At 40.7% G+C, this 15,081-nt stretch overlaps 1 protein-coding gene across 3 annotated transcripts; it reads right to left on the bottom strand.

Annotated features, from left to right (window-relative positions):
* Positions 1-5,678: 5,678 nt before the first annotated feature.
* Positions 5,679-15,068, bottom strand: ZAR1L (zygote arrest 1 like). 3 transcript variants are annotated; one of them, XR_005782341.1, is made up of 5 exons: positions 12,740-15,068; positions 11,902-11,994; positions 10,305-10,379; positions 8,422-8,488; positions 5,914-5,999 (listed from the first exon to the last, which is right to left on the bottom strand). XR_005782341.1 is itself a non-coding variant. In XM_040448150.1 (4 exons), exons 1-4 carry the CDS (start codon positions 13,397-13,399, stop codon positions 5,856-5,858), a joined length of 972 nt encoding a protein of 323 aa, XP_040304084.1. In that variant the 5' UTR covers positions 13,400-15,068; the 3' UTR covers positions 5,679-5,855. The 3 variants fall into 3 exon arrangements, 2 of the variants coding, with proteins under 2 accessions (XP_040304084.1, XP_040304085.1); XM_040448150.1 differs by lacking the exon at positions 8,422-8,488 and having other exon boundaries at positions 5,679-5,999; XM_040448151.1 differs by lacking the exons at positions 8,422-8,488; positions 11,902-11,994 and having other exon boundaries at positions 5,679-5,999.
* Positions 15,069-15,081: the final 13 nt, after the last annotated feature.

Here is a 15,081-nt window from a genome sequence, read left to right on the forward strand (position 1 = left end):
GGGCAACAACAGATGTTGACGAGGGGCAACAACAGATGTTGACGAGGATGTGGAGAAAGAGGATCTCTTTTGCATTGTTGGTGGGAATGCAAGCTGGTGCAACCACTCTGGCAAACAATATGGAGGTTCCTCAAAAAATTTAGAACTACCCTACGACCCAGCATTTGCACTATTAGGTATTTATCCAAAGGATACAGCAGTGCCCCTGATTCAAAGGGGCACATGCACCCAAATGTTTATAGCAACACTATCAACAATAGCCAAAGTATGGAAAGAACCCAAATGCCCATTGATGGATGAATGCATAAAGAAGATGTGGTATACATATACAATGGAGTATTACTCGACAATCAAAAAGAATGAAATCTTGCCATTTGCAACTACATGGATGGAACTGGAGGGTATTACAGTAAGTGAAATTAGAGAAAGATATATCATGACATCACTGGAATGTGATGATTTTAAGATACAAAAGAGATGAACATAAGGGAAGGGAAGCAAAAATAATATAAAAACAGGAAGGAGGACAAAACCTAAGAGACTCTCAAATATGGAGAACAGAGGGTTGATGGAGGGGTTGTGGGAGGGGGGATGGGCTAAGTGGGTAAGGGGCATTAAGGAATCTACTCCTGATATCATTGTTGCATTATATGCTAACTTGGGTGTACATTAAAAAATTAATTTAAAAAAGTTTACTCTTTCCACTCAGACCTAATCACTCCACTTGTGCTCTGGATTTCATCTCTTCTCCCTTTTCAAAGGCTTTGCTCCTATGGGCAGATCCTTTATCAGCTGTATCATCAACTTCTCTCTACTGAATTATTTCCATTAACATACAAACTTAATGCCTCACATTCCCCCCAAAAGCCCTTCTGGCTATCTCCAATTTCTCAGTTTTTTAACATCAAAACTTCTCCAAAGTATTATCTCTATTCACGGTCTTGACTTTCTTTACTCTGGCTTCCATCCTACCATTCTATCAAAACTTCTCCTTTCAAGATCACCAGCAACCTTCACGTCACCGTTTCAACAGAGATATCTATCTGCATCTTTCTCACTCACCACAGGTATGGAGTCAACCAGCCTCAAAATCCTGTTTTAGCTTTGCTTTCGTGACACCATCCTCTTCCTAGCCCTCTTGACCTCCTATTTTACCTCTAACCTCTTGTTACTCTAAGTGTGATCCAGAAGACCAGGGGCATTGATAGCATCTGGGAGTTTGTTAGGTTTGCAGACTCAGACCCCAAACCTACTCAATCACAATCTTCAATTAACATGATCACCAGATAACTCCTGGAACGTGAACGTTTTGGGATCGTTGCTGTAAATGTTCATGTGCCCCAGAGCCTTGGGCTGTACTTTCTTCCCACGTGGTCCTGTCCAGATCCAAGGCTTTAAGAACTCTATTTTTTTTTATCTCCAAATCTCTGCCATAGCTCTGACAGCTCTCCTAAATTCCAAATTCATATACTCAACAGCCTACAGGACATGTGCATTTGGAGGTCTCAAATATTTCAAACCTAGTGTGTTGAAAAAGAAACTCTCCCCATCTCACTACTGAGTTCCACCAAAGTAAAAATTCAATTTACCAAGCCCTCACAATGATATTGGTATGATCCTCAATGCAGAACATGTATCAGCTCCTTTAGTCCTCATACTACCGCTAAGGGACAGGTACGATTATTGTTCCCATTTTACAGAAGAGTAACTGAGACATGGAGAGTTAAGTACAGGCATACTTTGTCTGATTGGGCTTCATCTTACTGCCCTTTGCAGATACGGTTTATTTTCGTTTTAACAAATTGATGGTTTGTGGCAACTCTGTCAAGCAAGACTTGGTGCCATTTTTTCCAACAGCATTTACTCACTTTGTGAGTATGTCACATTTTGGTGATTCTCACAATATTTCTACCTTTTCACCACATTTTTTGATGGTCTTTTATCAGTAATCTTTGATGTTACTATGGTAATGTCTCGGGGTGCCACAAGCTTAGCCCACAAAATAAAAAACTACCAGTAAATGTCGGATGTATTCTGACTGTACCACCAACAAGCCATCCCCCCCATCTCTCTCACTCTCCTCAGGCCTCCCTTCTGCCTGAGACACAATATTGAAATTATGTCAGTGAGCAACCCTACAGTAGCCTCTAGGTGTTCAAGTGAAAGGACGAGTCACTTACCTCTCACTTTAAGTCAAAAGCTAGAAATGATAGAGCTCAGTGAGGAAGGCATGTCAAAAGCCGAGACAGGCCCAAAGCTAGGCCTCTCGTGCCAAAGAGGTAGCCAAGTTGTGAGTGCAAAGGAAGGGTTCTCAAAGGAAATTAAAAGTGCTACGCCAGTGAAGACACAAATAAGAAAGTGAAATAGCCTTATTGCAGATATGGAGAAAGTTTAAGTGTCTGGATAGATCAAACTGGCCACAATACTCCCTTAAGCCAACGCCTGATCCAGACCAAGGCCCTAACTCTAATTCTATGAAAGCAGAGAGAGGTAAGGAGGCTACACAAGTTTAAAACCAGCACAGGTGGGTTCAGGAGGTTTAAGGAAAGAAGCCGTCTCCGTAAAAGTGCAAGGTGAAGCTGTAAGCACTGGTGTAGAAGCAACAGCAAGTGATCCAGAAGATCTGCCTAAAATAATTCATGAAGGTGGCTACACTACACAACAGATTGTCAATATAGACAAAACAGCCTTCTGTTGGAAGAAGAGGCCATTGAGGACTTTCAGAACTAGAGAGAAGTCAATGTGTGGCTGACTCTCTGGCTACGAGTCAATGCAACTGGTTCGAGACTGAAGGCAATGCTCATTTATTATTCTGAAAATCCTAGGGCCCTTAAGAATTATGCTAAATGTCCTCTGCCTGTGCTCTGTAAATGGAACAATAAAGCCTGGATGGCAGCACATCTGTTTACAACATGTTCTACTGAACATTTCAAGCCCACTATTGAGACTTACTGCTCAGAAAAAGATTCCTTTCAAAATATTACTGCTCACAGACAATGTACCTGGTCACCCAAGAAACCTGATGGAAACGTACAGTGAGATTAAGGTTCTTTTCACACCTAACATACAATCCATTCTACAACCCATAGATAGAGGAATAATTCTGACCTTCAAATCTTAAATACACTTCTAGCATCTAACTTCGGCTCAGGTCATGATCTCACAGTTTGTGGGTTCCAGCCCTGCATCGGGCTCTGTGCTGACAGCTCAGAGCCTGGAGTCTGCTTCAGATTCTATCTCCCACTCTCTCTGCCCCTCCCCTGCTTGTGCTGCGTCTCGGCCTCTCAAAAATGAATCAATGTCATTAAAAAAATTAAGAAATACACTTCATACGGCTATAGCTGTCATAGTTGTGACTCCTCTGATGGATGTGGGCAAAGTAAATGGAAAGACTTCTGAAAAGGATTCACCATTCTAGATGCCAGTAAGAACATTTGTGATTTATGAGAAGATACCAACATTACTAGGAGTTTGGAGGAAGTTTGTTCCAACCCTCATGGATGACTTTGAGGGATCCAAGACTTCAGTGAAGGAAGTAACTGCAGATATGGTGGAAATAACGAGAGAACTGGAGTTAAGAGTGGAGCCTCAAGATGTGACCGCATCGCTGCAATCTCATGAGAAAAACTTTAATGGAGGAGCAATTGCTCCTGATGAATGAGCAATAAAAATGGTTTCTTGTGATGGAATCTACTCCTGGTGAAAATGCTGTGAATATTGTTGAATGACAATGAGGAATTTAGAGTATTATGTCAACCTAGTTGATAAAGCAGCTGTATAGTTTGAGAGGACTGACCCCAATTTTGAAAGAAGTTCCACTGTGGGTAAAATGCTATCACATGCTACAGAGAAACTATTTATTAAAGGAAGAGTCAATGGATGAGGCACAAACTTCACTGTTATCTTATTTTAAGAAATGACCACAGCCACACCAACCACCCTAATCAGTCAGCAGGCAAGCACAGCCCTAATCAGCGAGCAGCCATCAACATCAAGCCAAGACCTTCCCAAAAAAATTTACAACTCACTAAAAGCTCAGATGATGTCTAGCACTTTGCAACAATAAAGCGATTTTGAATTAGGTATATACATTTTTGTTAGTAATAATGCTATCGCACACTTAAGAGACTACAGTATAAATCACAGTATATGTAAACACAGCTTTTATATGCACTAAAAAAAAAAAATTTATTTGACTCACTTTATTGAGATACTTTACTGCGGTGGTCTGAAACTGAACCTGCCATAGCTTTAAGGTATTCACATGATTTGTCCATAATCATACATCTGCTACACCCAGGATTTTAAATTAGGTAGTAAGACTCCACAGCCTGCTCCTAAATGTTATACCTCTCAATTCCATCTGCCCCATAGCTAAATGTAGAAATCTAAAAGTCATTTATTTCAGGGTGCCTGGTGGCTCAGGCAGGTGAACGTCCGATTCTTGGTATCAGTTTAGGCCACAATCTCATGGTTTTGAAGTTTGAACCCTGTGTGGGGTTCTGCGTGGACAATGAGGAGACTTTTGGGATTCTCTCTTTTCCTCTTTCTCTGCCCCTCCCCTGCTCCTGATCTCTCTCTCTCTCTCTTCAAAATAAACTTTAAAAAACAAGTAGGAAAATCAAAGTCATTTATTTCTGCATCATCCACTTCCAATCCTGTATAACTCCAACATTATCTTGAATTGATGTACTTCTCTCCATCTCCATGGCCACCACCCTTGTCTGAGCCACCATTTTGCCTGTGCATTCGTGAACCTCCTAACTGGTCTCCCACCTTCCACTCTACCTGGTCTTTCCCTGACAGAGAGTTTTTTAAAGTAAGAATCTGATGTCATGTCTTGTTGAAACTGCTTCATGGGCTGCCATAGGCTTGCTAAGGCCAAAAGAACTGTTTGTAACTTGAGCCCTGTCTTCTCCAGCTTCTGTCCTACATTAGTCTTAGGGGCTCCTATTCCTGGGCCATGCCAAGAATGTGGCCCACCTGCTCAGATCAGAGACTTGGCTCTTTCTGTTCCCTTGGGTCAAGACCATCTTCTTTTCTCTAAGCTCCCTTATCCTGCAGGTCTCCATTCTCATGCTGCCTCATCCCAACCACCCTACCTAAAAGCTCACTCTATCACAGCACTGTTCCCTTCACAGCACTTACCACATTTGAATCTGAAAAAATATATATATCTTATATGTACACATATATAGGTGTATTTATATATGTATATATATGTATACATATGTATATATATATACACACATGTATGTATGTATATATGCATACATAAATATATGTACATGCATATATATGCAGTAGTTCAAGCTATGGAGCAAGTCAGAGTCCATGTGGGTTCAAATCCTGGCTCTACACTTTGATCTCTCTGTGGCTCACTCTCCTTATCTCTTAAGAGGGGGTATAATAGTTTGCACTTAATATGGCTGCTATAATGAGTTACAATCCATAGCACATAATAAATGCTGTTTAAGCATTTGCTACAATTATTATGTATAGCTGAAGGCCAGGACCTTGCCCCTTATCATCTCTGTATTTCCAGTGCTTAGAACAACCAGCTGATAAAAGTTTGTCAAATGACTATTGTTCCCTTCATGTAAGTGACAGTATCTACCATTTCCCAATACTGTATGGATGTTTTTACCCCGAAATCACCAATTAATGTGCCTTCATGGTCTATTTTACATGCATTTATTTTATTCTACTCACACTGTACAATTGTTAAGCAACCTACAAAAAGTACAAAAGCCTAGTCCATTTTCCAATACCAGGTCAGAGCTAAGTTGCAAAAAAGGAACAGTACCGTAAGTTACAAGGAAAGTTTGGGTGTCCTGTACAAGTCATACTGCCTGTCACATGATGTATTTAAAGCTGTAAGTATTGCCACAGGAGAATCTCTTGTCTTTGCAGCGACCACACAGTTCCTGTCGATGCGGCCTCCTTAGATCAATGTGTCTTTTCTTTTGAGGACAGGAACAACGAGACTTTGAACAGGTCTTTAGAAAACAAGGAACAGTTTGGACACTAAATAATTAAATCAGTGTTTCAAATATAATCCTCAAATTAAAATACTTCTCCCCACCATCCCTATCCTTGATATCGGCACCTTCCTTTGAGTCCTATGAGAAGTCCTAGACCAAGTTGTACAGAGATACTCACATCCCATTAAATGCTATGCATTTTTCAAGAGCAAAGAGCAAAGATGGTATTTGAGACAATACTGCTAAGCCAACCAAGAGGATCTCATGACAGAAAAAGGTTTGAGAAGTTAGAGTTTATAGGATTTCTTCACTAATAAGTTTTTACATCTGTAGCCAGGTAGGGGTGAGAGGCAGTGAGTAAGTATTAAGCGATTTGATTATCTAGGCTGGAATATTTGAAAACATTAGAGCAGTGTCTCAACCAGCTGTACTGTACCCACCAGCAGACATCTGGCAATGTCTGGAGATGCTTTTTGGTTGTCACAACTAGGGGGAAGGGTAATGTAGAGGAAGCTAATTCTCTTCTTGCTCCAGAAATGACTTACCTTCACTATAAAGTGTTCTTAACCATTAACACATTCGGTCTTCTGATAAATTAAAAAAAAAAAATACACCCCATGGAGACCAGTATACTGCCCTTGTAACACCCTCTCAACCCTGCTTATCTTTAAAATTGACCACTGCTCTATTTTCTGCACATGACCATAGCTAAAAAAAGTCAAGCTTTACAATTTATATTGTGGAACTAGGAATCTTCATTTTGCCAATCAAAGTCTAAATTATTTATGAAACATTGTACTACATTTACAACTTCCACTCTTCCAGTGACAAGTATGCATCCTTATAAGAAAATTCTAGTAGCTACTATTCACATGGTGTTTGCTGCATGCACTATTCTAAGTACTTTATATAAATTCATTTAATCCTCACAATACTCTTACTGTGGAAAAAATAAAAATATAAATAAATAAGGATTTACTCTAAAGGTAGGTTTCTGTTTCTGGCAATGGTGTACTAGGTAGTTTTGACCAAGCCACCTGCTTAGGATAACTAGAAAAGCTGAGCTAAAGAAATAACTTTTAAAAATAACTATTTGAGGCACTAAAGAATTATCAAACCATTAGAAAAAGAAACCCAGAAGTGGAGGGGAGCCTGACATTTAGGACTATTTCCTCCCTAAAGGTCTGCCAATTCTGAAAGAAATGAAGGACAGTGAAAAGCTGAAAGGAAGTTTGACAAGTCAATGTAGCTGATGGATAATCTTAAATATGCCAAAATGGGAAAGACCTGGTAAACAGTTCAGGTTTTGTGTTGGGACCCTGAAAGGTTACAACCTAAGAATAAAGATGAACCAAAAATTGACCAGCTTTTACAGATGCTAAAGCCCAGTTTCGAAATAGCTCAACCCTGTTTAGAAAATAGCAATCTAATTGTTAATGTCCCTATCTTCCCACCAGAAGCAAGCAAATCTTCTGTGAAGGAAGATACTATCCTAGGCCTCAAATTATCACTGTAATTCTTCATATTCACTAGTCAACACTAAATCAAAAATAATCATATGAGGTACATGAGGAGATATAACAACAAATTTGAAAAACATGGAAAATGACAATGATAGCAATAGAACCATAGGGCATTAAGTTAATGGAGTTAAGTAGTACAGATTTTAAGATAATTATGCTTAACATGTTCAAAGAAATAAGACTGGTAAGTTCAGCAGAAAACTGGAAGTTATTTTTTAAAGACAAAAATTATAGCACTGAAAATAGAGTAACTTAAATCAACTCAACAGATGGATTTAATAGCAGATTGGAAATAGCTGAAGAAAGAATTAGAGAAACGGAAGACAGAGTGAGAGATGGGGCACTACGGGGTAAAATGTCCATTGGCTGATGTTTTCCCCCCCTCTTATGGAACCTTGAAGCATCAACATTTTGGCAAAACCTTAAGCTAATTCTGTTTAAATGTGATCATTACATAGCACTGACTGAGTACTTGAAATTTGCAAACAGGGAGGAGTTACTGAGACTGTAATGTTATGCCTCTTTATTGAAAAGCGTGTGCTACGGGGCGCCTGGGTGGCACAGTCGGTTAAGCGTCCGACTTCAGCCAGGTCACGATCTCGCGGTCCATGAGTTTGAGCCCCGCGTCAGGCTCTGGGCTGATGGCTCAGAGCCTGGAGCCTGTTTCCGATTCTGTGTCTCCCTCTCTCTCTGCCCCTCCCCCGTTCATGCTCTGTCTCTCTCTGTCCCAAAAATAAATAAACGTTGAAAAAAAAAAATTTTTAAAGTGTGTGCTAAGATACAAACGATTATGAGGGACATAGGTGAAATAAGTTTCCTTTAGTGTAAGTTTCTTAGCATTTTAACAGATCTCATTCAAGGGCCTATCTTACAGCCTTATTCCACTGGTTGCTTCAAATGTGAAATAGACCTACCTGATAAAATCCTTTCACTCTCTATCTTGTAACTTTGAGAAGCTATTTAACCTCTAAGTTTTCATTTCTAAAAGGGAGATAAAGAACATTAACCTCAGAGGTTTTGTAAAATACATTTTTAAAAATTTTTTTAGGTTTATTTTAGTAGATGATATACAAACTGGAGCAAAGGGGGACAAAAGCATAGGAAATACAGAAAAGAACATAAAAGGCATAAGGGATATGGTTAAAGGTCTAATATGAGTAACTGGAATAGAGAGATAATGGGGGTGTAAGTAACATTTTAAGAGATTATAGCTGATAATTTTCCAAAAGAGGTAACAATCTTCAAGCTATAGATTCAAGAAATGCTATGAATCTCAACCAGATAAATACAAAGAAACCACAACTAGGCATCTAACTGTAAAACTACTGAAAAACAAAGCAGAGAGAAAGATCTTAAAAGCAAGTAGATTTAAGAAGGGGAATTAGTAATGCTAATAACCAACTTCAAAACAATAAAGGTCATACCCTTAAAGAGCAGAAAGAAAACTACTGCCAACCTAAAAATTCTATACCCAGCAAAATTATCCTTTAAACCATCATCCAGGCAAAAGAGGATGTGTCACCTTCAGACCTACAGTAAATATTAAAACATATTCTTCATGTAAAAGAAAAGTGGTCCCAGATACAAAAAGGAATGAAGAGCAGCAGAAAGGAAATATGTGTAGCTAAAGCTAAATGAATGACTATATAAAATAACACCTTATGATGTTTAAAATTAAAATATACAACAGTAGTATATAAATTAGGATGAGGTGATAAGGAGTTAGAGTGTTCTAAGTTCATTGTATTGTCAAGGAGAGGTATTATTAATGATTTATGCAGACTTTGATAGGTCAAAGAATCATGTTGGAATGTCTAAGGTAAGTGCCAGAAGAATAGCAAACAATGAATAACTACCAAGATAACAGAGATGGGAAATTATTTTTTTATTTAAAAAAAAGTCACTTCAATGGAACACAAGAGGAATATAAGAAAATATATTTAAACCTACATTATATTAAACATAAACAGATTAAATGAGAATGTCCAACTAGAAAATATAAAGGTAAACCATTCATAAACTTTTAGACTAGTTTTTTAAATATTTATTCCTAAGTAGGACAAAAAATATTTTTAAGTGAAGGATTGAGATCTTAAAAATGTCTCAGTTATGAAAACCAACTATGCCATACTTCTCTGAAAAGTTTAAAAAGAGGTCTCCTACAAGGTGTTTTAGAGACCTAATTCTGTGACTTCCTAGAACCTGGAGACACCATAAAATATGATCAAAGTTCTAATATTTACTACTTGCTTACACTTGGGCAAGTTATTTCTTCATCAACTTTAGCCTTCTGGTCTGGATCATGGGGATAACACCTACCTCAAAGTTTAGATTACAGGAGATAATGCATGTAAAGCACTTAGCCCAAAGTCTGGTACATAGTAAAAGCTTAATACAGGTTCCCTATTAAGTTACTACATCCATATGGGATTATTGAAACACTATATCATACACCTGAAATTAATGTAACACTATATGTTAACTAACTGGGATTAAAATTTAAAAACTCAAAAAAATTACTACATCCAAATTACACAAAGGGTGTTTGATAAACAACATATATGGCCCATACATAAATATACCGTATAAAGCAACTTAAGAGTCAATATGTCTCCTCTCCTACACCCCCCAAAATCCAGAATTTATTTTTCTAAAATGTTATAAAAATTCAAGGCATAGAAAACTTAACATTCCTATTCAAATACCCAATCTATCAAATCCTAACATTTTGCCACAGAAGCTTCATATTTAAGAATGGTAACCTTATAGACTCAATAAAAGTGCTCTACATGCTTACCTGACATTGGATTGCTTCTACTCGGTAAGGGTTAAAACTCTTTTGGCATTTGCAACACAGTTGTTTGAAATAAACCTAAAGAAAAATAAGGGGTTTTTATATATACATATATATACACACACAAGATTATATGTACCTTAGGCTCCCAGTTCTTAAGTAATCTCTTCCCCACTTTGTGCCCTGCTTTTGCCCAACCTCCACCCTGAGGTCTTAAGTAGTGCTATCAGTCCCTTTTTCTCACTCTTTGAACCTCATTTCCTTACCTGTAAAATTGAGATACTACCACTTGCTTTTTCTATAATTCTGGCAACCATTAATGTACACAAAGTACCATAGTAAAAATCTTCAATGGGAAGAAACTATTATATTTTTATTCATTGCATGAAGGCCAAACCCTTGACCTTTGCTTTCTGTCTTAGTCTATTAGCTTCTACTTTTTCATTTTCTCGTTATTTCCCCACTTGAACTTCAAATTATTTATAGTTACCACCCATACATATTGTTTCTCAACTCTGCATTCTCTGGTGCACAGTTTCTCCCTGCTTCAGTTGGTGAACTCCTCCTAGTTAGCCTCAAAAATCCTGCCTGGACATCATGATGCCTTCCCTCTGACAGGGTTAATCAGCCGCCTCCTGTGTTATTTCTGCATCGCTTCCAGGACACAAATGCCACTGTGTCTATCACCACATTGCATCTTATCTCCTAGGAGAATAAATTTCTTAAGGAGGAGTCCTAGGTCTTGTTCCTTTTATCCTAGCATCTCAGAGCGTGTTCATTAAACCCACTGTTTTTCTTCTGGCATAGTATAAAAATCTATTTGCTTCCAGGGTCTAGTAAACGGCTAATATGAAAAGTCAAGTTTTCATTCAGGTCTTAGCACACCTCCTTACCCGCTCCTTCTACAGGCCTTTAGCCAGAAAAGCAGTACCTAAAACGTGAAAGCACAGGGGACTCCAACTCAAATGCTTGTTGAAGTTAATGAGATAGACCAGATGTCAGCTGTTGCAAAATGAAGTGCACAAGCCCTGTGAAAGGAGAGAGAAGCTGCTTCGCCCCAGCCTACTGTTTTCATCGAGTCTACAGCGACCAGAGTCTAATCAGGGAAACTGGAAATGCAGATCATAAAGTCTTTCCCAATCTTAATGCGTTGACAACTAATTCAATTGAGAGAAAAACTGCTTAGCCTACACAAGTCTGTCCAAGGCGAACCGTTACAATAAATTATTTCTCTTATAGCTCCACCTTGTGGACAAACTATGGAAATTGCCTAGAGCGAAGGTCTCAACAGGTTCAAAACACACCAACTAAAAAATGATTATAGACAGTTCCACCGGACACAAGAGTTCACCGAAATAACATGCAATTCTGTTCCACAGAACTAACAAGCTAAATGTAACACCAGTTCTGAGAGCCTCAAGTGTTCATGTGGACAGTCCAATTCAGTTCAAACATTAACCACGTACCGATAAAAGTGCCTGGCACGAAGGATGCCAAATGAATGAGACAGCATTGTGGTCACGTTCCATTAGGAAACGCTCTCCCTCTAACATCTGTGTCTGCCCCATCCTCCTCCCATGTCCCACTCACTTTTACTTACCTTATTAGTTCCAGAAATGCACCACACATAAGCACTCTCCCATCTGGTCTTACAATCTTTACAGTGAAAATAGCCATATTTTGGTTCCAAAAACTGCAGATAAGGGGGAAAAGTCTTTTACAATCTTTGGGGGGAAAGCCAGATCCTCTTTCCTTGTGGCTTTGTATAAAAAAACAAAAAGCCCGGCCACCTGAGTGGCTCAGTTGGTTAAGCATCCAACTCTTGATTTCAGCTCGGGTCATGATCTCACAGTTTGTGAGATTGAGCCCCACATCAGGCTTCACACAGTACAGGTCCTGCTTGGGATATTCTCTCTCTCTCTCTCTCTCCCCCCCCCCCCCTTCTCCCACTTGCACACTCTCTCTCGCTCAAATTAAATGAATAAACTTGAAAAAACAAAAAGCTTCCTTAACTTCACTCATACCTATCCTCAAGGCTACTATGCTAATTTAGCATTTCCTTGCTCAGGGATTACTCAGAGATTCTTATTTCTCCTGTCTCTCAAACTTTTCTAACGTTCTTTCAACAATGCCACCAGCACATTCTCCCCCAAAAGAAAATCTGGTCACATATTCAGCAGACCTGAAACCCCCTCTTATCTCCTCATTCCCAATAGCAATGGTTACCAGACTTCTGAGTTTCACATGCTTAAAGTTAGCACCCTATTCTACCAAAAAGTGACAAAACATATAGGCCATTTAAAACATGTTATCAGAACTACCTCTCCTTCGTCAAGTATAAAGTGAAAGATTTTTTTTCTCTGTTACCCCAGAAATGGAAAGGAGGAAAGAGAGGATAAGGCGAGTGGAGGACTGAGGACAGGGAGGAGAAAGTTCACCTGGAAGTTGGGTTTCCGGAGCAGATCTGCTCCACCGACTCCCTGTGTTTGCTTGCTCTTCCCTTCCTGAGGGTTTGGGGTACCTTCCTCCCCCAACCCATGCTGGCAAAGCTCCTCCTGTTTGTCCTCTTCAGACCTTGGCATTGGTGGTGACTGCTGCTGCTGCTGGCTGGCCTCCGCAGGACCCAAAAGTGCCTTCCTCTCCTGGTCTTCCCCCTCCTTTCGAGGCTGGATCAAGCCCCTGCGACCTATCACTGGTGAATAGACTCCCCAGGCCGGCAGGGGTACCTTGTGACCTGAGCTGCTCCAAGGGGAGCGGCTGTGCAAGGTGCGAGAACCCAGCGAGCACTGCACGGACTTGTCCACCCGCGGACTCACCTGCACCCCCACCTCCTTGGTGTTGGCCTTGCAAAGCCGCAGGCTCAGGCTGGGGTTCATCTGGGAGAGAATGGCCTTAAGCTGCGCCCTCTTGTAAGGGTCCATACAGTAGTCAGAGGCATTTGCGGGCACCAGCAACCCAGGCCTGGCCAGGAAAGTGGGGGGACCAGTGTTTCGCCTCCAGTCAGGCTGTTTGTGTTCATAGAGTCCTGGCTGGCCCAAAGGCATCGTATTCCCATAGCCCTGGTACAAGCCACAGGGAACGCGGACAAAGCGTTCCATCTGCTCACCCAGCACCCAGGCACAGCACAAACCCCAGTGCGCTTTGTCTCCTTGTTTTGCCTTCCACCTTCATCCACCCTTCTTTTTCCTGATCAAGTTAGTTTAGGTCCATTCCAAGCTTCTCCATTTATTTCAGGTTCTGATGGGAGCTGCTGCCTATTTCCCTAATTAAAGGAGGACAGGAGATCTACCCATCTACAGAGGTCTAATGTCCACCTGATACCTATTTGCTCTTCCTATCTCTTCAACTCACTCCTCCCGAATCTTTCTTCAAAGCTGTTTTTCATTTAGACTTCTTACTCACATATGTGCTTTCATTAGCATGATTTGAGCATACTAGAAGAGTATATGGAAGTAAATATATCACGGCAGAGTTAGTGAATGTAAAGGCCCTGGTACCACAGGAGCAAAGAAAATAAAGTTATGGGGGGGGAGGTGTATGTGGTGAGAAAATGTACTTTAGAAGGTTATACTGTATGCCAACAGCTCTCATTAAGTCATTCCTAGTGAGGGCCACTGTCCCAAAAGGTGAAAAAAGCAAATTGTTCTGATTTAGAGGGTAAATGGAAACTTAATCACAGGATAGTTAAGTATCCGAAATCAAAAGGACTTGAACTGAAACCTGGGCCTTGTTACCAGGCAAGTTACTTAACCAGGTGATTTGGTTTCCCCATCTGACAATACTAATTTATAGAATTATTACAAGATTAAATGTGATATTACCTATAAAGCACAAAGCAGAGTAACTCATGAGTGTTAAGTGGTAACTCTAACTGAGTAAGGATCAGAGCTGTGTGTTCCTTTGCTAGACCTAGATGATCATAAACTTTGCTCTCTGTACTGGTAAGGCTTCCTGCTAGAACAAAAGAAAAGGATCAAACTAAAATGACACTTACGTAACCAAGAAGAGCCCACCCTTTGTCTAATCTAAGGTTGTTTCGTTGTTTACTGCCCAAGAGCTTTGTGACAGCAGCAAGGTCTATAAGCAGCTCTCACACCAGAATCCAGAAAATTTAGGTTATACCAGCCAGCCGTAATTAAGCTTCCTGCTACCCAGGTCACAGACCCTGTGAACGATGGGGACAGACCAGTCTTTCAAGGCGACTTAGAGAAAAGAAAGGCACAAAACAGGGTGACTGGCCGCTGTAAGAATATAAATACTACGGAAGCCTGCAGAGGGGAACACCTGCAGGAGAGCTACGGTCATTTCACAATTTTTCAAGGCTTAGAGGTCTTGGAAACCTGCCACGTAAGAGCAACATGGGGACTAGAACTAAAGTCCTCTGGCTTCAAATCTCAGCCCTTTCCACTCTATGCAGAGCACGCAACCGGGAAGGCAGTTAGCCACAACCACGGCCCACTCTGGGGGTTCCCAAGGTGGGCCACTTTAGGGGACGCCTTTCTTAGGGGAGAACAAAGGTCTTTCAAAGACCCCAGGCCGTGTACCCTAGCGGTCCCCCAAACGTGAGGTGGGGCAGAGGGAATGAGGAGTGGCGAAGTACACTTTGTGCGCGGTCGCCCCCCCCCCCGCAGCAGCGCGGCCTGGTACTCCGAAGGCTCAGGGAGAAGACAAGAAGCAGCCCAGCTCCGTCTTTACGCGGCTCCGGACCGGACGCTCAGCAGCCGCAAAAGCGCTTGGCTTTCGCCACACGGACGCTGCAGAGCCTGACTTCCGGGTGGCG

The sequence above is a fragment of the Herpailurus yagouaroundi genome, unplaced genomic scaffold (genome assembly GCF_014898765.1).
Source record: "Herpailurus yagouaroundi ecotype Mexico unplaced genomic scaffold, PumYag 197, whole genome shotgun sequence".
NCBI classification, from domain to species: domain Eukaryota; kingdom Metazoa; phylum Chordata; class Mammalia; order Carnivora; family Felidae; genus Herpailurus; species Herpailurus yagouaroundi.

Bases quoted from the DNA above. Each gene is read 5' to 3' on its own strand.
- ZAR1L (XM_040448150.1), bottom strand. From the start codon at position 13,399: ATGGAACGCTTTGTCCGCGTTCCCTGTGGCTTGTACCAGGGCTATGGG. The intron at 10,380-11,901 runs GTAAGTAAAAGT...ATTTTTCTTTAG, and splicing joins GCATTTCTGGAACTAATAAG to GTTTATTTCAAACAACTGTG. The intron at 6,000-10,304 runs GTAAGCATGTAG...TGTTTTCTAAAG, and splicing joins TAGAAGCAATCCAATGTCAG to ACCTGTTCAAAGTCTCGTTG.